The sequence below is a fragment of the Chrysemys picta genome, chromosome 3, assembly GCF_011386835.1.
Source record: "Chrysemys picta bellii isolate R12L10 chromosome 3, ASM1138683v2, whole genome shotgun sequence".
Lineage (NCBI taxonomy): Eukaryota > Metazoa > Chordata > Testudines > Emydidae > Chrysemys > Chrysemys picta.
Window position 1 is genome coordinate 37,680,477 of NC_088793.1, and position 27,887 is coordinate 37,708,363.

Sequence of the window (27,887 nt, forward strand, 5' to 3'; positions counted from 1 at the left end):
GAGAGGATTCTGTCCTCACCCCATCTTGACACACCCTTAAGCCCAGTTCTGCTATTATAATTTACCACGTGTTGCCCTCATCAGTATTTCCATTATGCCTACTAAATATGATTTTTTTCTCCATAATAGTTGGTTATTTTATGCTTTCTTTATAATCTGATTGAGTTATCTCATTAATGTTTTCCAACTGTAATTAGAGCAATCAGCAGCCAGTTGATGTATTTAACTTCTTCCATTTTACTACATTCTGCCACCAACCGGCTACACTACAGGTTCCTATTGTTAAACATGCATTTACTGAACAACTCTGGCAATCAAAACCTTACTATACAGTGGATACTTTACTTTTTAGAGAAAAGTGATCCCTTCAGTACTCTTTGTATGTCTTGTATTGAGCAAATGGCACTGTCCATTATTAGAAATGAATGCCATGAAGTTACACTGACACTGATCAGGATTATGGAAAAAATATCAAAAATTTGGTGCAGTGTCTCTTGGAAAAGCTCATAGAATTTCTAATATTGCTATATTCTTCAGTATTTCTGTTATCAAAAAAGGGACCTCTTTCATTTTGCACCCAAATTTACAGCTGTCACATTGCTACCATAAAAATATTAAGAGAGATATTTTCAATAACAGCCTCTACTTTGGCACCTGCAATTGATTGTTGGTGCCGTGCAATTTTATAGTCACATTTGATTGTGGATAAACACTTCAGGGTTTAACTATCTGATCTGCAGGTACAACTAACAGTTCCAATGAGGAAGTTTGAGGTCTGAATTCTATGATTTGTGTCTGTAATCAATTGCAGACACAAGATGAAAGGTCAGGGTAAGGCCTTTATGTTTCATAACTGGTATTTTCTAAAACCATATCTCTTCAGATCTCAAGGGAAAAATTATAGTTTTCTTGTGCTGAAGAATTTCATAATTCAGATACCATTTAGGTTTTTAAATGGACACATCATTGTCTGATCTAAGCATGCCATCACAAATAAATTAGACAACCCAAAAGTTATTAAACATTGTTTGAGAGGATACCTTAGAAAGTACTTTACTTTGGAAAACAAATACTTAAATTCTTATAAAGATGCATTCCATCTGAAATATCCTTATACTCCCATGCAATGTAAATAACCTATCAAAAAATAAAATGTATTAGCAATGCCTTTTTCATGTTACCTTATGATTTGTTCCACTCCCGTGTCTGCTAAAGAAATAAGAAATTTTTAAGAGGTCAAAGTCTTTAAATGTTTGTCTACAGCCCAAAGTAAGCACAGTGATGCAACTGATCAGTAAACAGCCACTGAACTTATTGATTCTGAAAAGCAAAGATTAACAGCTCATCTTTCCTTGTTTTAGACTGATATAAATATTTTTCTGTGCAGTTCTTTTTGGAGCTTAAACATGTACATCCACAGCTTATTTATATCTTGACTTGTGCAGCATATTCCATGGTCAGCCTAACTGATTCAAGGAAGGATTTAGCTCAGGGCACATTTTCTTGGCTGCACTTGGCTGCTTTGCATCATGCCACAAGCATAAAACAGCCGTAAAGCTGGCATAACCAGCCACTGGAGGATTACCTCTTTGTCCTGTGATCTTCCCTCGGTACAGAGCCAGCATGCTGGCTGCTATGCCACACACACTGGTTGTTGGCACAGGAGATGTGACTAGGGAAAAGGGGTCCTGGCGAAGTAATCCCTGAACCTCAGCAATCCTGATTGCTCTAAAGTTCTTAGGGCCAATAGAAGCCATTTTAACTTTGCGCAGGCTTTAGGCTGCTCAAACTTCCCCCAGACACTGCCTAGGATTGTGAAACTTGCAGTTACTGTTGCAGCTTCTCTCCCAAGTTCTGCTGGGCATTCCATGGCTGCACCTGAAATTCTGGATCTTTATACATAGTGGAATGAGGTAGACAAAGGTTTTTTTCCCCCTCCACTAAATTAAAAATGTATAGGATGAAGGGTATATAGTAGTTGCAATATCTGTACTACAGTAAAGCATTTGATGATTCTGTTGTGCAGCCAAATGCACTTCTTTCTGGCATTATGAGACCAATTGTGTCTTCTGCGGCTGCTGGAACCATGATTTCATCTGCTTCTATTGCTTCCTGTCCACATGCAGCTTCTGTACCAGGAGGCACCCTTTCCCTGCAGGCTGTTCCAAAAAGACATAAACACAATCCCTCCCCTGGTGCCATGTGTGAGAGACTCCCTGCTGTGGATACCTCCATTGGCAGCTTCCATCCCTTTGAGAAAGGCCCCCACACCTGTATTTTAGATTCACAAAGATTTCTTTTCTCTTTTGCATTAAAAAGGGGGTTGCACCATACAACATCCTCTTCACTGTCAGAAGGTCTACGTAAAGAGGGGTCTCTTAGAGCTCCTTTTAAAAGAAATGCAGATAAGGCTCAGAGGGTCCTTTGACACAGGTGTCTCAAGCCCTTTCCATAGGGGTCTCAAGGAGAGTTTCCTTCTTTCTACCTGTGACAGGGTTGGCTTACCCCGCACTAGCCCAGACAGGGTTAAGCCCCAGGTGTTGATAGCGGAAGTCCCACCTCCCTGGCAAGACTGGGCATGCTCCAAGTGCTCTAGTAGTATAAAGGGAGGGAGACTGCCTCATTCTGGGCTGGAGGCCACAGGGGAATGACCTGCCTGGGAAGTGTCTGCAGAGGGCCAGCCACAGCCTCTGCTGGGAATCGCAGCCATCCACAGCCCACCTGCACCCCGGCAACTGGAGGAGACCCTGGAGATGACTGGACCTGCCTAACACAGGGGAATCGACGTCTCCTGGGAAACCCCATCACAGACTCTGGTAGGAAGTGACCCAGGGAGGGTGTCGGAGTGGTACCTCCCACCCAGGGAAACTCAGCGTGTTTTGGCAGGACCCCCCACTGAGTCAGTGGCAAGCAGCTATGCCACTGTTAGGGCCCTGGCTTGGGGCCTGGTGGAGTTGGGTGGGCCCGGGCCCCCCTTCTGGGGCAGCCACATCCCAATGCTATAGACTCCGGCCGCGAGGCCACGCTGCCCTGCACCGAAGGGTGGCGCTATAGACTCCGGCCGCGAGGCCACGCTGCCCTGCACCGAAGGGTGGCGCTATAGACTCCGGCCGCGAGGCCACGCTGCCCTGCACCGAAGGGTGGCGCTATAGACTCCGGCCGCGAGGCCACGCTGCCCTGCACTGAAGGGCTGCTTTATGGACTGTGACTGATAGTCCATGCTGCCCTGATTCCAGGAGCGTGGACCGTCACACTACCCCTCCCAGTTCTGATGCATGCTGAAACAAAGCCTGTTGCTGGTGGAGCTGCAATTGAGACCAGCTGTCTCAGCTTCTGTCTTCCCCTGAGCTTCCTCCATTGCCCCCTCCCCTGTCTTCAAGGTACCTGGGGTCTATACACCCCCTTACATTGTATGCCCCTTACCCATTCCCCATCCCTAAGAAATCAATCCCTACCACAAGCTAACGCACTTCATCCCTCCCCAAAACCTACCCTCACTATTTATTTGGTTCAATAACTGGCCTGTTACAGAAGGGAACCTTGAGCAGCAAATGAGCCTCTGACTTGCAGCCAGAGGGAGGAAGCTCCCAGAGCCTGGACTCCAGCCCAACCCTGAACATCTATACAGCAATTTTTAGCCCCCCAGCCCAAGCCCACCAAGCCCAAGTCAGCTAACCCAGGCCAGCCATGGCCATGCCCTGGGTCTTTTATTCCAGTGTAGATGTCAGAGCTCTGCCCTTTCATTGTCCACACAATAAGGGCCCTGCCCAATCTCAGGAGGCACAGAACTTAAAAATCCTTGTAGGCCCAAATCCTCAGACATAAACACTTCCCACTATGGTTCCTAAGTGGGATTTGGAACCTGCCCCCATGCTTCTACTTCAAGCTTTTGCCACTGGACGTAGGATAGCAATCCTCCCCCTACCCAAAAGGCACCCAAGTTACCTTCTTGGGACTTAATCGCTGTGCTGACCACTGTGTCCTGTCTCTCTCTACCATGTAGCTATGTGTGCTCCAACGAGAGGACTAGATCACTAGCCTTATGCTGCTGCACAAATGAGCAACGGGGCTACTGGCTCCTATATATTGCCAAGCACAAGTAAAGGGAGAAAAGCAGCCTCCAGGGGGCACTAGTCCCCTCTCATGCAGGTGGGCTGGGAGGGAGAGGATAAGAGAAGAAGCTTGGGTCCTCCCTCTAATATGCGGGTCAGCACAGCCAAGCCAGCCTGCCAGGGGAAGGAATCTGCACCAGGCATAGAACTCTATCAGGAATAGGCATAACTAGAGTCACTCTCTGGTTCCCAGTCAGCTCATGGGGCAATGCAATAGTGTGCTGTCCCTTACTCAGGGTTTATGGCAAAACTACGTCTTATCCTGAAATGAGTAAAACATCTCAGAGGTCAGCTTGTCTACCCATTTGCTATTGCAATAATGTTCCCAATGTAATCACACAGTAAGCACTGTCAGACAAACACCATTTACCACCAATAAATTCAGGAGTTACGAAGATGTAAGAAACATGTGAGAATAACCTGAAATATCTAATTCACCCAAGTAAAACTTCATTACAAATGAGTTAAGGCTAATTAAAGGCAATATCCACCGACTCAAAGCAAGGAAATACTAGGTTAATTATGCCCTATGATTGCATTTCTCCCACAGCTCTTTTTACATGACATATTACTAAACCAAACACCTTCCAATATTGGATTTTTTTTATTATTTTTCTTCTTTCCTAGGCTACTTGTTTAATATAGCTTCCTACGTGTGTTTGTCTTTGAGTCCTCTTCTTTTTCATTATATTCCTAGCAACAAATTTAGTGTACATAATCTCAATCATGCTCCATTCGATCTTGCATTACTGGTTTAAATATTCTCTCTTCTTTTTAACCTGTGACAAATAATCTCCCACAGTCTGTTTACTATTAAATATGCATCTCTTGGAAGACATCCAACTGATATTGTCCCTGGCTTCTGGACAGATACCTATGTTTGTACAAGGGCAAGACTAAAGGGTACAGGAGTTCTGGTCTACTCCTAAGATGTATGAATTTAAGACATGGTAAGAAACAACCATGAAATCAGGGTGCAATGGTGATACCTTGTACAGTGATCAGGTACAATCTTTTCCTCTACATACACTTCTTGGGCACTTAGAAGAGATTTCACACCTTATCTGGTTTAAAGGGCAAATTTTCCCTAAACTTGTATCCGGAGCAGGTTAGAATGTATGGGGATAAAACAGCAGGGAACTAGAATAAGACATAAACAGTAGAGCTGATGTGTAGAAAAGGATGCTATTTTTGTAATGATAAAGTTAATGAATTGCACTTTTATTTTGCTACATTCTATCTCACTGAAAGACAAACACAATTAATTGAATGCATAATTTAATTCTCCTATTCCTGAAATTTTGCACCTACTTATGATTATGACTGCACTGAAGGATGAAGCAGGAATAAAATTTGACTTGTGGATGTTGCAATGTGTCGCCTACCTTTCCTTTAGTAGGTGGCACCAACCTGTTATAAATCAGCTTTCAGTAAAGCAAAGAGAGTAGAAAGCTTAAGGCATGGCTACCTTAGAGTTTACAACTCTCCTGTCGGCTTAACTACTCCAGCCCCCATAAGCAGCAGTAACTATGTCGGGGGCAGAAGCTCTCCCACCAACTCACACCAGCACTTATGTCGGTGTAAATTATGTCACTTGGGGGCGGGGGGGTAGTTTAGTCACACTCCTGAGTGACATAAATTATGCTGACATAAGCTGTAATGTAGACATAGCCTTAGTTGCCTCTTACTGCCACTAGATGATAGTATGGTAACACAGAGACCATTACACTGCACACCAGACCAGCAGCTGCTGAATTTTTGACAGTACTTAATATTTTTATACTTACAAGAACAGGTAGGCACCTATGCTAGGTATCTAACCTTTGAATTATCAGCACTGGCTTATGCTCCCAGTAAAGTGAATACAGTAACATATCCCTACTAGTATGCAGTGTTGTTGTTGCTATGTCAGCCCCAGGATATTAGAGAAACAAGGTGGGTGAGGTAATATCTTTTACTGGGCCAGCTTCTGTTGGTGAGAGGACAATCCACCAGAAAAGTGGATCACATCATGGAACAGGTCACCCAAATACTCCGAGAGAACCCCAGAACTGGAAAAGCTCTGTGTAAACTCAAAAACTTGTCTCTCTCACCCAGAGGCAGATTAAGATTTATTGGGGTCCTGGGCACAAAGAGCATTTGGGTCTAGGGTGACCGGACAGCAGATGTGAAAAATCAGGACAGAGGTGGGGGATAATAGGAGCCTATATAAGAAAAAGGCTCAAAAAGCAGGACTGTCCCTATAAAATCGGGACATCTGGTTACCCTATTTGGGCTCTCCACACTCCAGGGGCTCCGAGGTGCTGGAACCAGGGGGAGGTGGGTTTGGAGGGGCCTGCCTGTCCACTTTTTAACATGGGCATAATAGCCTTGGGCAGGTGAGGAACAGCAGGGGCAGGGGAGGTGCTTCGCAGCAGGGGAACTGATAAAGTACCCTACCACGAAGCATAATCCCTGCTTGTGGCACCAGCATCTTCCTGGTGGATGGCTGAGGTGGGCCTTACCCCCCTCACCATGGGACTCCACCCCTTGCTCCTCCTCTTCCCCCGTGGCCTTGCCCTCTGGCCAGGCCAGAAGCCAGAGCCAGCCCATGGTAAGAGCTGCTCATGGAGCCCAGGCCACTGTGGGAAGCCCTGGACCCTCCGCCTGCCTTGGGCAGCGCACCCCAGGGGGTGGGAACACGGGCCAGGGGCTGCTCTAGGGCACTTTGGCCAGGGCTCCCCACAGCAGCCCAGGCTTCCTGGGCAGCTCTTACCACTACCCAGCTCTGGCTTCTGGCTTTGCCACGGTCAGGGCCTCGGGGGAAGAGGAGGAGCAGGAGGCAGGGTCACAGTTCCAGTGCCAGTGGCCCCCCACTTCTACACAAGTTCCGGTGCTCCTGCAGAGGCCCCCAAATTGGCTGAGGCTCCTGGACTCGGGCCCCATGCATTAATCCACCACTGCTCTCACCAGCAGAAGTTGGTCCAATAACATGTATTACCTCACCCACTTTGTCTGTCTCTCTATTATCCCTACTATATCACTAGTGTGGAGGGCACTGGTACTTGTTCACAGTCCCACAGTCACAAATTATGCGTACGATTAAAAAAAAACATTCCACCAAGTCTCAGAGCCCAGGTCAGCTGACTCAGGCTTGCGGGGCTTAGGCTGCTGGTTTAAAAATTGTAGTGTAGATGTTCAGGCTCAGGCTGGAACCCAGGGTCTGAGACCTTCTCCCTCAAGGAATTTCAGAGCCTGGGCTCTAGGCTGAGCTCAGACATCTACACAGTAATTTTATCGTCCCAAGGCCTGAGTTCCACAATCCTGAGTCAGCTGACCCAAGCCAGCCGTACCCATGCCGCGGGTCTTTTATCAAAGTGTAGATGTCCCCCATGTGGCCAGAGATCAGATGTTCAGTTGGGCTCCTCCCTTTCTCTTTTCAGACACCCCCACCTTGTCTTTTCTTTCACACAAGCATGCACACACTCATTTTCACTTACCTCTCCCATATGTTCTTCTTCCTTCAGCTTTATCACTTGATCTCTCCTCTATCCTCTCTATCCCTCATCTCCTCACTCTGTCACTCACCTCAGAAGGAAGGGGAAGTGCTGGTTTGTTTTCCTAACTTTCATGTCTGGCACTGGTACATCTTAGTCCCTTTTGTTCTCTACCTGTGGCACGCAATTGCTTAGCCTTCCAAAAGCTGTAATACTCTGGTCTAATTCCAGTTATTGTGTTTAGTGTGCAGGTGGATGGGTGCAACTCTCCTCAAACCCCTCCTCCACAGTCCACCAAGATTTCATCCACACAGAATCAGTTCTCTCTTCATCTGCCAAAATTAATCAGTTCCCCATTCACATGATCAGTTCTTTCCATCCATAAAATCAATTTCCAACAAAAAAAATTTCCCCTCCCAAACAGTCAAAACTCATCACAACACAAAATCAGTTTTTCCCTCCAATACCTCATAGTGGTCAGGCACCTCTCCATTACAACGGCAGGCTCGGGTTCCCCCTAAGAGCACTGTTTCACAGGGAATGATGCTGATGGATAGGTTTGGTGCTGCAGGGTCCTTCAGTGAGGGGAAGGAACAGGGAGGCAGAGACACCCTTGTAGAGTCGAGAGGGAGAGGATACTTTATCTGCTCCTGGTTACACCTCCTGTGTGCCTTGCCTGACGCAAGTAGGAGGCACAGAAAATTCACTACAAATTCCAAGGTGGCACAGGATCACTCAACACCAGAGGCCAGAGAAAGAAAGAAAGTTGGACTCTCCAGTTAAAAGCTGGAAACTAAATAGATATGAGACACACATACACACAAAGCTATGGGATTGGGCATTGGAAAGTTAGGAGTTAGCTGATAGGCTGGAACAAAATGAAAGCTAGAGCCCCATGAAATAAGTCTCCAGGCCATGGACCAGTTCAGGCCAGAGTCCTACAAGGGCCAAAGCTTCCCACCAATTTGGTAACAGGTTCATTATTATCTCAACTGGTGTTACCTGAACTTATGTAAAGAGAGTCAATCATTTTCCTTATAGAATTCCAATAAGTGCTCTATTTTTTGGTATACAATGGATTTATCTTTAGTCTTCCTCTGCTTTTTGATCTAAACAAGCTTATAACTCATGGATACACAATAGCCACAGTGTGAGTGAGCTGTTCACCTGTCAAGTGTCTTTGAAACATATTTTCAAATGTGCTGGTGCTACATAACAAATCATCCTTACTCTGTAAAATACACTGAATACATTACTTTGACTAAAATAAATGTGCTTCATATGAAGGATTGATTCAGGGGCCTGAAGAAATCACTACATAGAAGACTGTTAGATTGATTCACAGGTTTCCCAAGACACACCCTACATGTCCCTCACTTAGATAAAAACATTTTCTTTTAATATTTGTGGACAAATATTGAACAAGAAAAAAAGACAACCAAGTGCAGATTGACATGAACCTTGTATTAGCTTCTTGGGAGACCTTCTAGTTCACACTTACAGTTGCTTTTTGCTCATGTGTTCCTAACATCTTCCATAGAAGTACATAACAAGTATAATATGTTTCTTGATGTGTATGAAAAATACCAATAATTTTTCTTTTCCCAACTAAAAAAAAAATAAAAATCTCACCAATACAACTATTTTCAGACAAAGTCCATGCCAAAAAATGTTACTGTTTCATCTCCCTTATTTATTAGAATAGTCAGTGGTCACTGGTTCCATCACTAGTGACAGGAGCTGATCTAATGACTACTGAACTCAATAGGCAACAGAGAGTCCTGTGGCACCTTTAAGACTAACAGATGTATTGGAGCATAAGCTTTCGTGGGTGAATACCCACTTCGTCAGACATACCCTATTGAGTTCATGTAGGCATATGTCTAAATTGCACACTAAGCCTGGGCTCTGACTCGGGTTTGAGCCCAATCCTCACTTCCATCCACACACATATCAGTCTGACTTGGGTCAGCAAGAACTCAGGTCCTAGATCCTAGGCCCCTACTAGGGGGATGGGTCAGAGCCTACATCCTACTGTGACTCAGGTCCAAGCCCTGTCACTTTGCAGTGTGGGTGCAGGTCAAGCCACAGGCCCAAGTCAGAAGGTCCACACAGTGCAGTATGAACAAATTAGCATGGCTGTGAGTCCCGGGTCCAACAATTTTAAACCCAGATTTATAATGCAGTGTGGACGCTCAAGCACAGGCTTGGAAACGGAGTCCACAAGCTCAGATCCAGAATAGACATACCCTAGAAGTCTTGCCATTCACTTCAGTAGCCTTTGGACCTGGCCCATAGGGCTAGACCAGGGGTGGTCAAACTTTTTGGCCCAAGGACCACATCTGGAAATAGAAATTGTATGGCAGGCCATGAATGCTCATAAAATTGAGGTTGGGCTGCGGGAGGGGGTGAAGGCTCTGACTGGAGGTGTGGGCTCTGGGGTGGGGCTGGGGATGAGGAGTTCATGGTGCAGGAAGGGATTCCAGGCTGGGGGAGTAGGGTGTGGGAGGGGTGCAGGCACCAGCTGGGGGTGCAGGCTCTGGGGTGGGGCTGGGGATGAGAAGTTTGGGGTGTAGAAGGGTGCTCCAGGATGGAACCGAGGGGTTTGGAGGGTGGGAGGAGGATCAGGACTGGGGCAGGCTGTTGAGGCACCAGGAGAGGCTAAGGGATGCAGGCTCCAAGCGGTGCTTACCTCAAGCAGCTCCTGGAAGCAGCAACCGTCTCCCTACTCCAGCTCCTATGCGAAGCCGCAGCCAGGTGGCTCTGCGCGCTGCCCCGTCTGTAGGCACCGCCCCTGCAGCTCCCATTGGCCGCAGTTCCTGGCCAATGGGAGCTGCGGGCGCGGCACTTGGGGCAGGGACAGCATGAAGAGCGGTGCCCCCTGGCTGCCCCCACCATGCAGGAGCTTGAGCGGGGCCATGCCACTGCTTCCAGAAGCAGCGTGGAACGGCCCCTGACCCTGCTCCCCGGCTGGCGCAGCAGAGCAGGGCCATGCCGCTGCTTTGGGGAGCCGTGTGGATTGGCCCCTGACCCTGCTTCCTGGCTGGAGCACCGGAGCGGGGCAAGCTCCAGACCACGGTCCCCAGCGGGAACTCGATGGCCACCTTAAAACAGCTGGTGGGCTGGATACAACCCGCAGGCCATAGTTTGCTAGACTGTAGCTTTATAATCTGCCCCGTGTAAGGGGCAGTACAGAGGTCCTCCTTCCCCACAGCAGAACAGAGAGTGAGTTGTGACTCCCCGCAGCACAGCCAAAGACCCACCCTGAGCAATGAGGACTGAGTAATGTTGAGCCCTACCTCCCCACACAGTGGAGTTAGGGCTCTGACAATCTATAGTGAACAAGGATATAGAAAGATCTTAACAATACAGTTGGTTTCCCTTTTATTTCATACTTCAAAAGCTGTTGAAAACATGGTGTAAGTGTAATACCGACAGACCCCAGTTGTTGGTAAGCGGACTCGAACCTGGGACCTCTGGAGCTTAGTGCATGAATCTCTACCGCATGAGCTAAAAGCCATATGCCTACTAGGTAAGGCTGTAGAGCAGACTCATTAATCTCTTTCACTCTAAGTGGTCTCAGTGCCACTAGATGGGACAGAACACCACACCTAGGAGATGTGTGGGTTACATACATCCCCCTAGCCGAGGAAGTACATCCCGAGCTTCAGAGACTTCCCAGTTGAAATCCCGGATGAGACCCCACTTGGAACACGGACAGACCCTGGTCGTTGGCGGGCAGAACTGAATCTGGAGCCTAGTGCATGAGCTTCTACTGCATGAGCTAAAAGCCATATGGCTGTTAGCTAAGGCTGTAGAGCAGATTCTCTTTCCCTCTCTCCTCCCACTCACCCCCGATGGAACAGAACACCACACACAGAAAAATGGAGGGAAATAAATGGGTTTTCTGCTGTTTAATATTAAATAGCAATTTGAGTAGAAATTCAGATTGTTCACTAAACACTCTATAAATCTGTGAAAATGTGGTGTGCCTGCTGCCCAGCTCAAGTAAGGCTTTTAGGCATGCAGGCCTGTTTTCTAGCTCATCCGAAGGAATCTGCAAAGAGGGTATAGATTCATACAAGCAGAATCAACCCACCAATCAGTATCTTGCAAAAATGGGTAAAGAGTGGGCAAAGCTGACAGCTTAGGCACACAAAGTGTCTTCAAGATACTTTATGTGGGCAAGTGCCATCCTAGGCAGGCAGCTCTAGTCAAGTGGAACCCAGGCTTAGATTGCCCTTATTTATCACCATACAGCTACAATGACTTGACCCAAACATATTGGTGGTTTAAAAGCCTCTGGGGATTTTTATTAGCAGGAGGCAAACCATATCAAAACTCAAAAGGGAATATTCCCTGGGTGCAAATTGACCCACAGGAATAAATTTTTAGCCCTTCTCAGATTTTGTAGACTAAGAACCTTTGTATGTAAGTGTACAATCACACCAAGATTATTTGAGATCTCAGTTAAAGCCCTAACACACATGAGCCATACTTTACCTGTACCAGAAAGAAATGTTGGCAAGCAGAACCAGTCACCATCTGAATTGTTCTTTAGGGTCATGGCTCTCTAGCACTATGGTCTGCATGATTTGCATATATTAGAATAATATTCTACCAGTTTTAGGAGTTCATGAGTAAACCTTTATAACAGGTTCAACTTCACAACAGTTAGCATGCCAGGATGAAATTGTTTATTTCCTTGAGAATAAAATTAACATGTAATTTCAAATGTTGTCATGCTTTGAGGAACTAAGCAAAAGTCCTATGGTCAGTAATCTTCCATTAACTGTAGCACTGTACGGTAGCTTATTAATTTGGTCTTGCCTAATATGTGGAGGCTATCTGAAATCACACGCCAAGCCTGGTTTGAGTTTCTTCTAGATATTTCTTCCAGATTGATCATACATGCTTTGTGATTGTTTCATATTTAGTGTTTACCCTTAAAACATATTTAAAACATTGTATAACCACACTGTCTGAAAAACACAATAGACAGAGGTTTCCCAGTGACCTTCATATGTAGAGCAGTTGACTAAAAGACGAGAGGAATTGCAACAGGCCACTACAAATATCCAATATTCATAACTCTTTTTGTCCAGTTATACCCTTCAAAAATATACCACATTTTTCAGTCACATGCAGTTGTGAATTGGATACACAAATAAGTGGGGCAAAATGACTTACTGCATTCCTTTGGAACTATATCCCTATAGGGGTTCTGAATTTTTTTTTAAATAAATAAGATTTTATTTAAGAGAAGATATAGCCATGAAGAGTAGCAAGGAAGAGTAGTAATCACAAGAACAAAATAAAGGACCAATTCCTGAAGTCCTTACTCAGAGATAAATTCTCTGCTGGGACAAATGAATGAAATCCATTGAAGTCAATGGAGCTGTGTTCATTTATGCCTGCAGAGAATTTGGCCCTTTTTAGAGTCCTTACTAAGGCCAATCTTCCGCTGACATTAAGTTAAGGACAGAGTGAAAGCTAAGTGAAGACTTTAGCATTTGTCCCAGTGAAAGGAACTGTTGGACAACAAAGATTTTGTGAGACTCATGATGTACTCAGGAAACCCTCCTTGTGTTTTGTAACCAAAAATATCAATCACGAATATCTTAAGCAAAAATAGACTAGTGAGTGCTGCACTCATGAAGTGCCAGAATGCAAGTCTCTGAAGGGCCATAAAATGCCATTTCAGCTCCCCCCAAAAGTGCTGGAATGCCATCCAAGGGTGTTCCAGCAGGGCTCAAATACAACTTTAGAGAACAGGCTCTGGCTTCCTTTGGCAAATTCTTTTTTCACTCAAATAGTTTATGCACAGTCCCACCCTCGGTTAAACAACGTGTAAAACAAACAGAACTTGGCACTGCATTTTCTGAAGAAACACAAAGTTGGCTTCTCCCCGTCTAGTACTGAATTCTGAGCCATTTAGACTCCCCAAGGCAGTGTAAATGAGTTCGCTCACTGAAGTGTGTCTCTGTGTTGTTATTTGCAAACAGTTTAATAAGAAGATGTTACAAAAGTGGTAGAACTGATATGGTTGGTTTGCTTGTGTATGTGTCACAGAAACAGGTACAAAGCCTGCCCATTCAGAACCCTATTGCAATAGTTGTATTAAGTAGCTAGAGGATACAAAAGCTTTTCCTTATGGCTTGAAATAGCCAGAAATGTCATCTTTGTAAACCAGTATGAGCAATTAACATTAACAATTAAAAATGTTGTTAAGATAAAACAATATCAAGAATCTACGTCTTCAGAAACAACATTATAACAACAAAGAGCCAAATTCTGCCCTCCATTGCTGTCATGCAATCTCATTCATTAATTGCAGTGAGGGCAGAATATGGACCTTATCTAGATACATATTTTCTTAGGGCAAGACAAACTATGTCTTATTTAACTCTGCTCTTCCCTTCTGAAGGGTAAATATTGATATTTGAAATACCTAATTATATTTACAGCTGTACAACACTGATGTTATATACTTGTAAAATATAACTAGTACTTTATAAACAAGGGGTAAGTTATACAATCTGCTTCAAACGGGGGAGGGGGACGGAGCAGACATCCTCACACATTTTCTTTGTCAAATTCACATACAAAATACATTGTAATGTGACAGGCAACATCATTCCATCCACCAGAGGCCACCATTTCCACACAGTCCTCCTCATCATAGGCATTATTGGGTTCGCCGCTGCGCCATTTGTTGAAGGTCTGCATGGGTGATCGATCAGAATACACAAAATTGCCCTCTTTTTCCAGGTCGTTGATCCCAATGAAAACTCTGGTGAGCCCTGCTTGATTGATGTAAGAAGCAATCAGACTATTGGTATTCTCATCCTTGGGCATGGTCAGTGTTCCTCCTCTTCCATGGCAGTAGAGCTGGGCATCCACATATCTTTTCTCTTCTTTCACCAGTAGGTATATCTTATTATCTGTCTCACGCACACCAGCGACAGCTGCGGGGGAGGGCAGTGCTGAAAAGTGAGCACTCGCATTTCTATAAACCAACTTAATGCACACCACAAAAATAGATACACAAATCAAATATGAAATGGCCATATTCTTTAAGAGCAGCTTCATCATTAAAAAAATAGGGCACTTGGAAAGGGAGAAACATACAAAATAAACATACCATTTTTTATGAATTTTAATTCAGTTGTCAGCTGGGCCACTTGGATATCCATTTCCCCAATAGCCTTCCTTAGCTGGCTGCATTCACAAGGGATGCCTGCAGAGATCAGGGTGGGTGCTTGCTGTTAAATTGTATATACAAACATAAATAAAAATGTTTCGTGAAATATATTTATGTGAATGTATTGCTCACAAAAGGGGCTAGCCTGATGACCCCAAAGAGTGAAATTCTCTGTCCAATCATAGGCAGCAACCATGCAAACTTCCCCATGTTGACCCACCAACAGCCTTCACTCTGACCTTTGGGTCTACCTATAAGAGTTCAGTTCATTCTCTATGCCACCTCAGTCCTTGGCCTCTCTGAGGAGATCCCAAACGATGGTGCCAATTAGTGCCAAACATGTGGCAGACAACGGTCTGCTAGGAACAAAAATAGGACGTCTTCAAACTTCTGAGTTCTCAGTGATGCATATATAAGGCAAAATTCTCCTCTTCTATTTTCACTGCAGATCTCTTTTCCACACAGGAAATCTGTATGGCATATTCTGCATTTGCTCTGCATGAGGAATCTATCTATACAGCAGATCAGAGGCAGATGTTTTACTCCTATTATGTAATACTTATAATTAGCCCTAAAAGACAGTTCTGGCCATTTCAAAAGTGTTGGTTTGTTATAGTTCTTCCAATAAAAGACTCTAGAATTCTGCCTATTATCCCAAATTTACAATGGTCTGAAAAAAGCAATTTTTATGATATTATTAAAAAGGTCACTTCTGAGAGCCCAGTTTTGAAAACTAGGTTCCAGGTAAGGCACCCAGTTCTGCATATAGGTATTCAAACCTGTATTTAATCATGCTAATATCCAGTTTAGGTACCTAACTGCCTAACCCCACCCCCACCTATCAGCTCTCATTCAGTATTTTTGACAAATCAGCTCCTGCCCCAGATCTGCCTGTAATGTCAGCCTCCATGGCCCATTTGTTACATTTTCAAACAAGCACTTTTGTGCTTTCTCCAATTCTGCCCCTCACACATGGAGGAGCTCCCCGTAAATATCTGCAAAGCCACTTCATTGTCCTCCTTCAAAACCCTCCTTATAACTCCCCTTTCCCACAGTGCCTCCAAAAAAATTCAACAACTGCTGGCGCATTGATACCGCAGTCCATCATACCGACCATGTCATCTCATTGTACTTCCTCATCTGATTGTCTGTATCTATCTGTTGTCTCTTGTCTCACATGCAGATGTTAAGCTCTTTGGGGCAGGGAATATAATTTACTCTTTGTTTGTACAGCACCTAGCACAATGGGGTCCTAGTCCATGACAAGGTCTGCTAGACACTACAATAATACAAATAGTAAAGAAGTGCCAATCTGAGCACTCATTGCAAACTGGAACACCCAAATCAGAGAATTGCATTATGTTAACTTGGCATTCTGGCCCATGAATTAGAATAATAAATGGTAATTCCGTGAGAAAAACTTATGTGGTGCTTTCCACATCTTAGGGGGGATTTTCAAAGTTAAAAATAGTAGTTTGGTGCCCACTCCCATTTCCTTCCCTGCTTCTTCCTTGCTCCCAGAGCACTGTAATTCACTGCTGGTTAGAATCTGACCCTTAACCTGTGCTGTATATTCCCTTTTAGGGCCAGATTCTGCCACCCTTATGTACCTGTACTGGTACTTACTGACTTTCATTGTGAGTTGGGTACCTAGCCTTTGAAAAATCTCCTCTCTGAAGGCTTTGAGCCAGATTCTGCAGGTAGAGCAGTGCCTTACTCCTGAAATAAATGGGACTGCTCGTAAAGTAAAGTACTACTTCAGGTGAGTAAATTGGCAGAATCTGGCCCTAAAATGGCAGACACAGCAGAGGTTAAAGGCCAGATTGTAGGCCCGTACACATGGATAGTAATTTAAGTAGTGTAGATCAGCAGTAAATTACTAACCGGCAATGGAGCAAAGAGAAAGCCGGGGAGGAAATGTAACTCAGAAGTGTGTCTCCTGTGGCTATTCCTAGACTAGTGCAGCTAGCACATACTAAGCCCTGACTCAGCAAAGCTTTTAAACACCTGTCTAAGTCCATCCCACTTCAGCAAACCTCTTAAGAACATTTGGAACCTACACACGTGCTAAAGTACTTTGCAGGCCCTTGCTGCTTACTGCTGTATGCCTGGACCAGAGTCTGAGTAGCCCATGTAGGAGTGAAAGCGGGGTTCCTTCTCCTTTTGCATGGGCACAGTCCAAGTCATTATCTATCCTTAAGACTCTTCTCTTCACATACAAGGCACTGCATAGCCTTGATCCTTCCTAACCTTCCCATAAGAGCAGATGTTTTAGTAAACATTGATTGTTCATTACTCACTACCTAATAACCACATCTGTTACATTTGTATCATTCAGTGGTTGCTAACAACACATAATTAATGCAAACAACATTTCCATTTTTCCATTTCTATTATCTAACATAAAATCTATTAAAGATACTCGAATGCAGGGGAGGTGCTGCATTTTTGTCCTAAAAGCACCGATAGTCTATTGTTTTCCATCATCTGAGTCTAAGGTCAGGTCTACACTACAAACTTACATTGGTATAACTATGGCACTCAATGTAGTTATACCAACCTAGCCCCCCTGCATAGACAGCACTATGCCAAAGGGAGCGCTTCTCCCGTCAACATAGCTATCGCCTCTCATGGAAGTAGATTAGCTGCGCCGATAGGAGAAGCTCTCCCATCAATATAGCAGCATCTTCACTGACGCAGCTGCACTGGTACAGATGTGCCACAGCAATGTTTTACATGTAGACCGGCCCTAAGCTTTTCATACTCCTAACAAGATACCCGTTGATCATCCAATGGTTTTTCAGAGTCTCAGATGATGTGTAGAAAGGCTTTGCAAAACAGCTTCTCTCCACCAGCATAACTGGCAAAAATCACAGTATTCTTGAAAACCAAAATAAGGTCAGTTCTGTAGATCAGTGGTTCTCAAATGTATTTGATTGTGTCCCCTTCTTTGTTTTTGTAGTGGTTTACAACCTCCCCCGCTCCCCAACATACAAGTACATATACCCTTAAAAAATCCACATGCAACTCTCACTAAATATTAAAACCAGTAAGGCACTGATTCAAACAGAGCCAACGATCCATTGTAATAAGAGCAAAAGAAAAACTGCAATTGTGGTTGATGCTTACAATTAAATGCACACACCATGTCGTAGCAAAGAACGGATTAACGTACAGAGGGCGATGACTTTGTATAATGCTATGCAAGCTTAGCAGAAATCCATGAAAATGCACAGCGCCATCTAGAGTCAAATGCACAGCACCATCTGAGGACCTGATATGTCTGGAGGAATCAGCTTAGTTATTTATCCATTGCTGGGGGTAAGCAATAAGTTCTTTTCCCAAAAAAACTTTTCATGCCCCCCAGAATACATTCTGCCCCCCCTCACATGGGCACCTGCCCCTGCAGTTTGAGAACTTCTGCTGTAGATGAAGATATGCCCTCCTACCCTGCCAATAAATTCTACAAAGCCTGAGCCTGTTGGCCTTGTAGACAGTGGCCTGAAGTCCCTAAGTCCCTTAGGCCTTGTTCCTGCACTGAGAACCACATGCACAGCACAGCTTTGTGCCCATGAGATGTCCCACTGAAGTTGATGAAGGTGCACGGGTCCCCCACAGGGTTCTTAGTGCAGAATTAGAGCCTAAGTAGGATGTCCAGAGACGTCTTTTTGCACAGTGGGAATGACTGGGAACAAGTTGCATTCCTGCTCCCATTAGCTTTCTGGAATAACTAAATCCATGTTAAAAGCAACAGAGGGTCCCGTGGCACCTTTGAGACTAACAGAAGTACTGGGAGCATAAGCTTTCGATTGCATCTGAAGAAGTGAGGTTCTTACCCACGAAAGCTTATGCTCCCAGTACTTCGGTTAGTCTCAAAGGTGCCACAGGACCCTCTGTTGCTTTTTACAGATTCAGACTAACACGGCTACCCCTCTGATACTTAAATCCATGTTGAGTTAGTGGGGAGCTATTGCGCATTCTTTCAAGCAGTTGTCCACCCCCAGAAGGAATTATAGTACAACTCTCAGCAGTCATTGCATCCTCAACAAACGTTTTGTAAAAGTACCCTTGTAGATGTGCAGTATAATCCAAATTACAATGCATAAATCAGAAGAGGTTATTCAAAAATTTAAGTTCCAACATCATTCTTCAGCATTTTTAAAAGGAATGTGTACTATACATGATTTATACATTTTTTAAAAAAACTATACACTTTGAAGATCTATCATGGTTTACCTGGGTCTCCATTAGGACCAGGTGGCCCTATATCCCCATTATCTCCCTTTTCACCTAAAAAATGAAAAATATCATCAATTTTGCTGCTCAGCAAATGGATTGCGTCACCAGTTTCATTAACAGAAAGTTTCTAAACAGGTTTTTTTTGTTAATGACTAAGATTTACGGCAAAAAAAATGCATAATGTAAAGATGGGCCCCAAATGATGGAGAATTTGGATTTGTTGTCCCAGTTAGTTCATCATCAAGACAGGCCCAAACTGTGTAGTCTGGATTCAGAAACAAACATCATAACTAGTTTCATTCTGTTCCATCTCTTGTTATTTGTCCCAGCACTTGCTTAGGCACTTTACAGAGCAATGACTTCCGTGGAACCTGTAAGGAAGTAGCACATCTGAAAATCAGGCCACTTTTATTTAGGTGTCTAAATTTTGATTTAGAAACCTAAAATTAGACAGCTCCATTGAAAATGCTGTTCAAAATGATTTGACCAATGTCACATAAGAAGTGGGAAGGCCAAGGAATTCAGACCTCATGGCTTCTGAATCTGTGCCTCTGCCAAAGTACAATCCTACTTCCCACCCACTCTCCTTTAAATACCTATACTTGGAGGTCGATGTAATTTAAAGACTCTTTCATCTACCCACAAGTCAGGTTTCTAAGACTTCTTGATCCTGCTATGTGTCAGGGTGTAAGACAACTAGTCCAGAGATCTCCATCCTTTGATTGACTAGAATGTGATTAAATTATAGGACTTGCTGTATATTTTGGTAAGTTCTGAGACAATCTGAGTAATTTTAAATAAGAATGGGACTCATCTCAAAGATAATTGGCCATTGATTATTCAGTTGAGACACCACCGGAGAAAAAAAGATTGAATCAAATATACCTTTTGAACCGATGGGACCAATTTTTCCATGTCGACCCACACTGCCCTTCTGTCCTTTGTCCCCCATTTCTCCTAAACATAACAAAAAGATCAAAGACACAAGTTAAAAACATTGTCTGCTTTATTCAGATGTCCAGCAGCACTTCAGTATCATTTTCTATGGCAGGCAGCAGAAAATGTTGTAGCAAATTTTCTTTGCAATTACAATGAGTAATCACCAAGGTTTGTCAAATTCCAGGAGTCCAGCTCTTTCCTCATCCATGGCCTGCTACATAAATAACACAGAAGCATATTTAATCTTCTCAGTGCAGTTGACTTCACGGGACTGCACAGGTATAAATTAAAATAGAATTTGACTGAAAGCCATAAAAAGAAAGTTTTTGTATGACTCCACTCAGATAGAAGAACAGGAGTACTTGTGGCACCTTAGAGACTAACAAATTTAGACTAACACGGCTGCTACTCTGAAATCCACTCAGATAGTTTGTCATGCCAATGTATTGTTGAAAATAAGGGGAGATTCCAGAAAAACTTGTGGATCAAAAGACTGAATCTATTATGGAATTTAAGAGATTTAAAAGTCTTCAAGCATAATGAGTCAATTCATCTAGTGCTGTGGTTCTCAACCATGGGTACACGTACCTCTGGAGGTACGCAAAGGTCTTCCAGGAGGTACAGAAACTCAGCTAGATATTTGCCTAGTTTTACAACAGGCTACATAAAAAGCACTAGCAAAGTCAGTACAAACTAAAATTTCATACAATGACTTGTTTATGCTGCTCTATATACTGTATACTGAAATGTAAGTACAAGATTTATATTCCAATTGATTTATATTATAATTATATGATAAAAATGAGAATGTATGCAATTTTTCAGTAATAGTGTGCTGTGACACTTTTGTATTTTTATGTCTGATTTTGTAAGCAAGTAGTTTTTAAGTGAGGTGAAACTTGGGGTACGCAAGACAAATCAGACTCCCAAAAGGGGTACAGTGTCTGGAAAGGTTGAGAACCCCTGATCTAATGAAGTAGCAACAAAGTAACTGAGAGCAGAATTTAGTCTTTGTGTTCTGTAAATTCAGTGGAGACAGTTGCATACTTATTCTTTTGGGGTGTTGGACTTTTGGGACTTTGGGGTGATCTTTTGGGTTGTTGGAATTAAGACCCTGAGGGGAAAAGGATACTGCCAAACTTACTTGGGGGTGGGTCTTTTGCTCATGGTTTGTTATGAATCCTGTTTCCCCAACATAATGCCGCATTGTTTCCCTCCTTTATTAAAAGGATTTTGCTACACTCAGACTCCGTGCTTGTGAGAGGGGAAGTACTGCCTCTTAGAGGTGCCCGGGGGGTGGTGGTGGTATGTAATTGTCCCAGGTCACTGGGTGGGGGCTCGAGCCGGTTTTGCATTGCGTTATTGAAACAGAACCCCTAGATACTGAACCCGGCCCTTGTTGCTGCCAACTCAGATGGGCAGAAGGGTTACAGTATCATAACGAGAAGTAGTGAAAGCCTTTCGTTTGCCCTCTAGATACACACACACACACCACACACACACACAGTCTAAGTAATTCACAGCAGGAATGTAAAGTGTTATTAATTTTAATGAAGATACCATGCAGTTCTTTAAAGTAGAGTTGTGGTAAATGAGCCACTTGAAATCATCTTCCTCAGCAATTTTTAATGAATAAAGGATAAATATGCACATTACAAAAGCTGACATAAATTGTCAACAGAGTTGCCATAATTTACCCTCTTCTCCTTTCAGTGTTCGTCCTGGCTTTCCATTATGTATACACAAAAATCTAATAGAAAAAGGTTTGATTCACTTTCTTCATCTGACTTTGACCCCTTTTTTCCTGGTTGTACCGTATAACAGAATATTCAGATAGCTCATGGAAAACAAGTGCATTGTAGGAGGTACGTGCCGTGCTTTATCATCATATAGCACACAAAGTAAGCTGAAGAAGAGAAACCACTGTTATCTGGCCAATGAATCACTGTAGAGTGGGTCTTGGTATCATTTATCTGAACTCTTCCCCAGAAAGTATCTGTCATGTCATTTATCACTAAAGTAGTTTTAATCAATTAGTGATGTTCCGATCCACTGGTTGGAATCAATGGCCACATTCTACGATCACTAGACCAAATTCCACTTTTGACCACCATATGTGTCTAAGCTAGGAAAGCAAGCCAAGAATCACAAATGTGGCTGTTCCCCGTCACACCCTTCAACCAATATGGGAAATCATTATCCTGTTGGCATAGATAGTGTCAACAGACTTCAAAACCCACTATTCGAAAGCATGGGACATATCTCCTGCTACCCAGTATCTAGAATGCTTTCTGTAATGAATACTGAAAATGGTTTGGCCCTGTCTACACTAGCAGCCAAAACATTTTCAATGCTAGCGGGACCAGTGTCTGACAACCGTTGCTGAACACTGGTTGTTTTAATAGCATAGGCAGGGCACTCCTGCACATTACTGAAGCCTTGGCTTAAACCAGGCCACCCGTGGTTAGTAGGCCACAACTCTTCTAAGCAAACCCAAATAGATATACAGGTGCTATATATACTTAAGTTTGTCTGAGCTGGAAGTTGCTCTTTCCCTGTAGTGTAGTAACTCTGAAGCCAGCAAGATCATTAATCGTCGGGATGAGGAGGGGGAATAATCTGGACCTGGTAAATACCTGGTAAATACCTGGTATGTCAGCTGACTTGTTTCAAGTAGGCTTTCCAGGAAATGTCCCTGTCCTGACTTGTAAACAGCAATAAAAGGGAGTAGCCTTGGTTTTTTGCTGCACATCCCACCACCAGGCATGGCGGGGGTCAAAAGAGTATGCCCGCTGGCTATGCCCCCATGTACATCCCAGCCAGACATGCCAGAGCACAACACATTCTGGTCAGACACCCTCCTCGTACCAGTAAGCCCTCTATACTAGGGACTGCACAGGGGATGGTGTAGCAACTGGCTATGCCAGCTATTCACCAGCTAAGGAGCTCCATGAGCTTTAAGTCCCATTTGCCCGATGAGTCTGCATAAGTGGACTAGAGCAGGGGAGACAATCTGGCCCAGAATTTCCTGAGGCAGCTTGGTCTACAACTGTTTCCACTAAAAATCCTATGTGGTCTTCTTCTCAAAGGAAATCCAATCTTAATTTAAACCGTGCAACATATTTTATGCATTGTCTCACAATGAAAGAACCATTCATTCAATGAGATGAATTCAAGGAAAAATTACTATACACAGTAGGCCAGATCTTCAGCTTATAAATTGTCATAGTTTAGTTGAAGTCACTAGAGCTATGACAATTTATGCCAGCTGAGGATCTGTGGAATTCTTTGCTGCAGATCGTAATCACGTACTTTGGCTGGATTTTTTTTAAAGCCTAGATAATTTTATAACTAAAAATATAATTTTAAGATAAGGACAATCAAATATCATGCTTCTAGGCAAAATCTAGTCTCCATAGGGTCAGGAAGAAATCTCCTAATTATCCTGGGTGAAAGTTTCACACAACTAGCTACCGGTAGATGCATTATGCTGAGGTAGGAAGCTCAGATTCCACCTTCCTCAGATGCATCTGGTGTTGGTTGCTGTCAGAAAGGACATCTGAATTGATGGGCTACTGGCTAACTGTCTTGTACTATGGTATTTCCTAGGCATCTTTAACTTATCTATGCACCAAATGATTATGGAAAAGGACCAAAAGTTCTAAAAGGAATGATGTGTACACAATCATTGTGGAATTAGGAAACTGTACATGAAACCACAGGTATTTTCCTCCTAATGCATGTGATCCCAGTAGAAAAACAGAAGCAATCTGTACAATCAGTTGAGAAAGTACTGTCTGGGAGATAGCCTTAGCTCACATGGTGGATTCAAGATTCCGTGAACACTTTAAGGATTCAGTCTGTGATACTGTATTAACTGCAGAGAGTTATTTTTGCTGGAATGTGATGAATGTTGGGGATGTATTTCCCAGGAACTCCAAATGTGTCAAAAAGTGTTAGACTATTATGACCTTATTAAGCTTATCAAAAAGTGGCCTTGCTCACTCTGATATGAATTGGTTATAGGAAGACTGGGGGTTATAATAAAAGGATTATATCAGAGGTTTGAACACCCAGTTCTAGGGGTCCTTAATAATTCATTTCAAACAGCTGTATCTGAAATGAAACAGACATGTATTCAGCCCATAAATATAGCATGATATATAAACACAACTAATTTGCTTTTTGTGACTTCACATCCTTTTATGTAAACAGAACAGACTACTTATCAATAATAACCAGTAAAATGAAGCCTATGTGTTCTACTCAGAAATAAGAGTTTGTTTATCTCAAACCCAGGAAACACATATATTAATTATTCTGTGCTCATTAAAAGAACTGTTTGGATTTGATTTTTTTCTACAGTCTCTCTCCCCCTACAGGAGTTTGCTTGTTCCATCCTCACAGAAACACTTACTGGCTGGTAGCAAACTGTAGTGTCATTCAAGGGCTTCATCGGACTTGCGTTACACCCCTTTTTCCCTGTGATTTAATCTCCCCATGGGATAACCATTTAATTTACCCATGGGAAAGCCTCTCTCCATGTAATTATTTCTTCCTATGGAGTAACCAATTTAAAGAGAGATTCCTCTACATCATTGGCTCTCAAACTATGATTTGGGGACCACCTGTGAAGTCCGTTCTAGCAGAATACAGAACTGCCAAAAGAGCAGTCCAAAAGCGGCACGAGAAAGTTGGGGAGGATAGAAGCTCGGAGGGAATGCAGTCCACACTCCCTGGAGTGACCAAAAGAGATGTAACTACAAATTTGGACAAACAGTACAAACAGTCATCTGCAAGTCTCTACTGGTGATTATACACTTTGAAACCAATGTCTCAGCATCACATGGAACTCCACAGATGATAAAAGACTTCAGGATCTTGGAAGGGAGCTAAAAAAGAGGCAAATCCAACTGATCTTCTTGGAGATCCTTCCCATGAGCAAGAGAAGGCAGAAAATACTAAAGGTGAACTATTGAGCCACTTCAAAAAAAATGCGTTTTAATACAGCCAAATGCAAAGGAACAAGGAATGCAGGCCATAACAACAGAAAGGAGGACTGTATCCTGGAAAGCAGTGACTGACACCTTGGTCACATAGTGGCCTTTAGTGCCTGTTTGTCAGGCTTCATGATTCTGATGTACTTTAAAAAATTCTTACTATCTTTAGTCTTTAGCAAGTTGCGTCTCAAATTCTTTCTTGGCCTGCCTTGTATGCCTTTACACTTAACCTGCTAGACTTTGTGCACCTTATTATTATCCTCACTAGGATTTGACTTCCACATTTTAAAAGATGCCTTTTTGCCTCTAATGGTCTCCATTATACTGCTGTTTAGCCATGATGTTAGTCTTTTAGTCCTCTTATTGTCTCTTCTGATTTGGGGTATGCATTTAGTCTGAGCCTCTATCAACACGTTTTTAAATAGTCCCCTTGCTGCTTGCAGACAATTAACCCTTTTGACAGCTCCTTTTAATTTCCATCTAACAAGCGTCCTCATTTTTATGGAGTTCCCCTGTTTAAAGTTCAATATTACAGTGGTGGATTTTTTGGGTACTATTCCCTCCATAAGGATGTTAAATGTAATTACATTATGGTCACTATTATCAAGCAGTTCAGCTATAGTTACCTCTTGGACCAGAGCCTGTGCTCCACTTACAACTAAATCAGGAATTGCTTCTCCTCCTGTGGGTTCCAGAACTAGCTATTCCAAGAAGCAGTCATTTATGGGGTCTAGAAATTTTACCTCTGCATCACACCCTGAGGTGACATTTACCCAGTCAATATGAGGATAGTTGAAATCACCCATTATTATTGTATGGCAATACAAATAAATAAATAATAATAAATCATGCAAGTGGCAAATGGCAAGATATAATAGGAAGTCAAAAAGCAGCTCTTAAAACTGATCATGGTCTCTAAAATACAATTCTACACAACAGCCTTTGGGGCAAATATATATATATGACATGCTTGAATTGTGCCAGCAAGCTACGTCTGTGAGGTACAAAGGCATGTCAAATATGCAGTTGCATATGCAAAACACATAAAACTGCAGGATCAATTATCTGTCTGTGCCATACACACATGTACCTTTTGTGGGCACAACTTATGCACACATTTTTAAAAATGTGGCTTTTAGTGATAATTTTTGCACTTTAAACTACCAACACAATAATGAAAGCAAAGCAGCTTCTCAATGGGGTTTACAATTTAGACTGAATTACTGTGCTAATGTACCAACGAAGCTATGTAACTAAACTTTTATCTAACATGATAAACATCAACCTCACTTTTGTGAAAATATACTGTATATGTATTTTAAAGTAGAACTGGAAGATATTTTTGAATCAGATGGCAACTTTGTGTATATGTAATTGTCTACACAAGACCTCTTTCACCAGGGCTTTTGTACAGAATTCTGCCAGCAACACCCCTAAGGGAGCAGTAAAGTCATGTGAATATTGAATCAGACATGAAGAAGATTGCATATTAATGAGCAGGAGGTAATATTAAAATATCTCTTGAGATATTATTACCTCTCTCTTAGACCTTGATCCTGCAAACTGCTGAGCACTTGGACCCCAATCCAGTGAAGTTAATGAGATTATTCACACACTTAATGATTAGCATGTGGTAACATGCTTCACCAGATCAGGGCCAGAATGCTCAGCAGCTCATAGATTCAAGTTATTCCACAACATTTTGAGGAAACCTAATTTATAGATCTATGCAGTGTAATAACAGAAAGTTCAGATACATTCTGTATATTTTCAGGTGTTTATTCTGCATATTTTCAGGGGGGAGGGATAGCTCAGTGGTTTGAGCATTGGTCTGCTAAACCTAGGGTTGTGAACTCAATCCTTGAGCGGGCCACTTAGGGATCTGGGGCAAAATCAGTTCTTGGTCCTGCTAGTAAAGGACTGGGGGGGCTGGAGTCAATGACCTTTCAGGGTCCCTTCCAGTTCTATGAGATAGGTATATCTCCATATATTTAAGACTGTAGGTAAATTAAAATACCCTGTAGGGCTACTTTTATTTTTAAGAGTCCAGTTACCTTGACAGTGCTTTTCAACATTACTTCCCTATCTCCTGCCCACCTCTCCCCCACCCCTTTCTTATTTTAAATGCTTTAGAATGTCTACCTTGGGTTGCATTGAGAGGGCATTTCTACTGATCTGGGGATGTTTGCTTTGCTATACTTTTTTATTTAAAATTGTTTTGAGGAGTTCATGCTCCTGGAAGTTTGGGCCTAACACAGAGGCTCATGGCTCTATGAAATCATTCAGATCACTCCTGACCAGTAATCCATCTTCTGAGGAGAGAATGTCAGTTGTGTTGAGGTAGACAGTAATTTCATAATGGGCACAAACGGAGACTTGGATGAGGTCACCTAACTCATTTCCATTTGTAACCGTCATCACGATTTAAACTCAAGTGGAAGGCTAATCCTTTGTACTACATTATTCACTCTTGGACCATAATCTAAGGCTAAATTCTCCTTCAGATATGCATGCAATGTTTTCATAACTTCAGTAGAGGTCAATATTCATTCAAAGACAGAAGTTGGCTCATGACATTTAATCGTCAGTCATAGAATTTCTTATACAGAATATTTTCCTCTTGCTTATACCATATAGTGTAATACAGTGGTCTAAATTACTTTGGATGACTGATTATAATTGTTCTAGTAGCTGTGTTTAATCTAAATCTTACCCAATGCTTTATAAAATGCTGATATTATACAGGTGGTAATCTACTTGCAGAATAATCGAAAGCAATGAGGAAAGTAACAAGAATTTATTCTTAACCAATGTCTAGTGACACGGAAACATCAAACAGCTTAGCATTTGGGTTCATTTTAGATACATACCAAACATCTGATTGTTCATTTGAATTATCCAAATCTTTTGGCTCTGC

General features: G+C 42.8%; 2 protein-coding genes and 1 long non-coding RNA gene across 9 annotated transcripts in view; 1 reads left to right on the forward strand and 2 right to left on the reverse strand.

Annotated features, from left to right (window-relative positions):
• Positions 1-4,049, reverse strand: part of ALLC (allantoicase) — a 35,813-nt gene extending 31,764 nt beyond the window's left edge. Inside the window, exon 1 of one of the 2 annotated variants that reach the window (XM_065587722.1) lies at positions 3,946-4,049. The gene's annotated coding sequence lies outside the window, so the exon portion shown is untranslated. Of the gene's footprint in view, positions 1-1,181; positions 1,278-3,945 lie in introns of those variants that run through there. The other variant, XM_005289641.4, reaches the window with a different exon arrangement.
• The window catches only part of LOC135982201 (uncharacterized), a 44,107-nt gene continuing 18,851 nt past the window's right edge, over positions 2,632-27,887 (forward strand). Inside the window, exon 1 of the long non-coding RNA XR_010599444.1 lies at positions 2,632-2,816. This is a non-coding gene — a long non-coding RNA (uncharacterized LOC135982201). The remainder of the gene's footprint in view (positions 2,817-27,887) is intronic.
• The window catches only part of COLEC11 (collectin subfamily member 11), a 50,366-nt gene continuing 33,427 nt past the window's right edge, over positions 10,949-27,887 (reverse strand). For 4 of the 6 annotated variants that reach the window (XM_042848743.2, XM_065587725.1, XM_065587724.1 and 1 more), the window contains 4 exons: positions 19,917-19,988; positions 19,029-19,082; positions 14,733-14,828; positions 10,949-14,574 (listed from right to left, as the gene is read on the reverse strand). In XM_042848743.2, the coding sequence (XP_042704677.1) occupies positions 14,165-14,574; positions 14,733-14,828; positions 19,029-19,082; positions 19,917-19,988 (632 nt within the window). In that variant the 3' untranslated portion in view covers positions 10,949-14,164. The remainder of the gene's footprint in view (positions 14,575-14,732; positions 14,829-19,028; positions 19,083-19,916; positions 19,989-27,887) is intronic. The other 2 variants (XM_042848744.2, XM_065587726.1) reach the window with 1 other exon arrangement.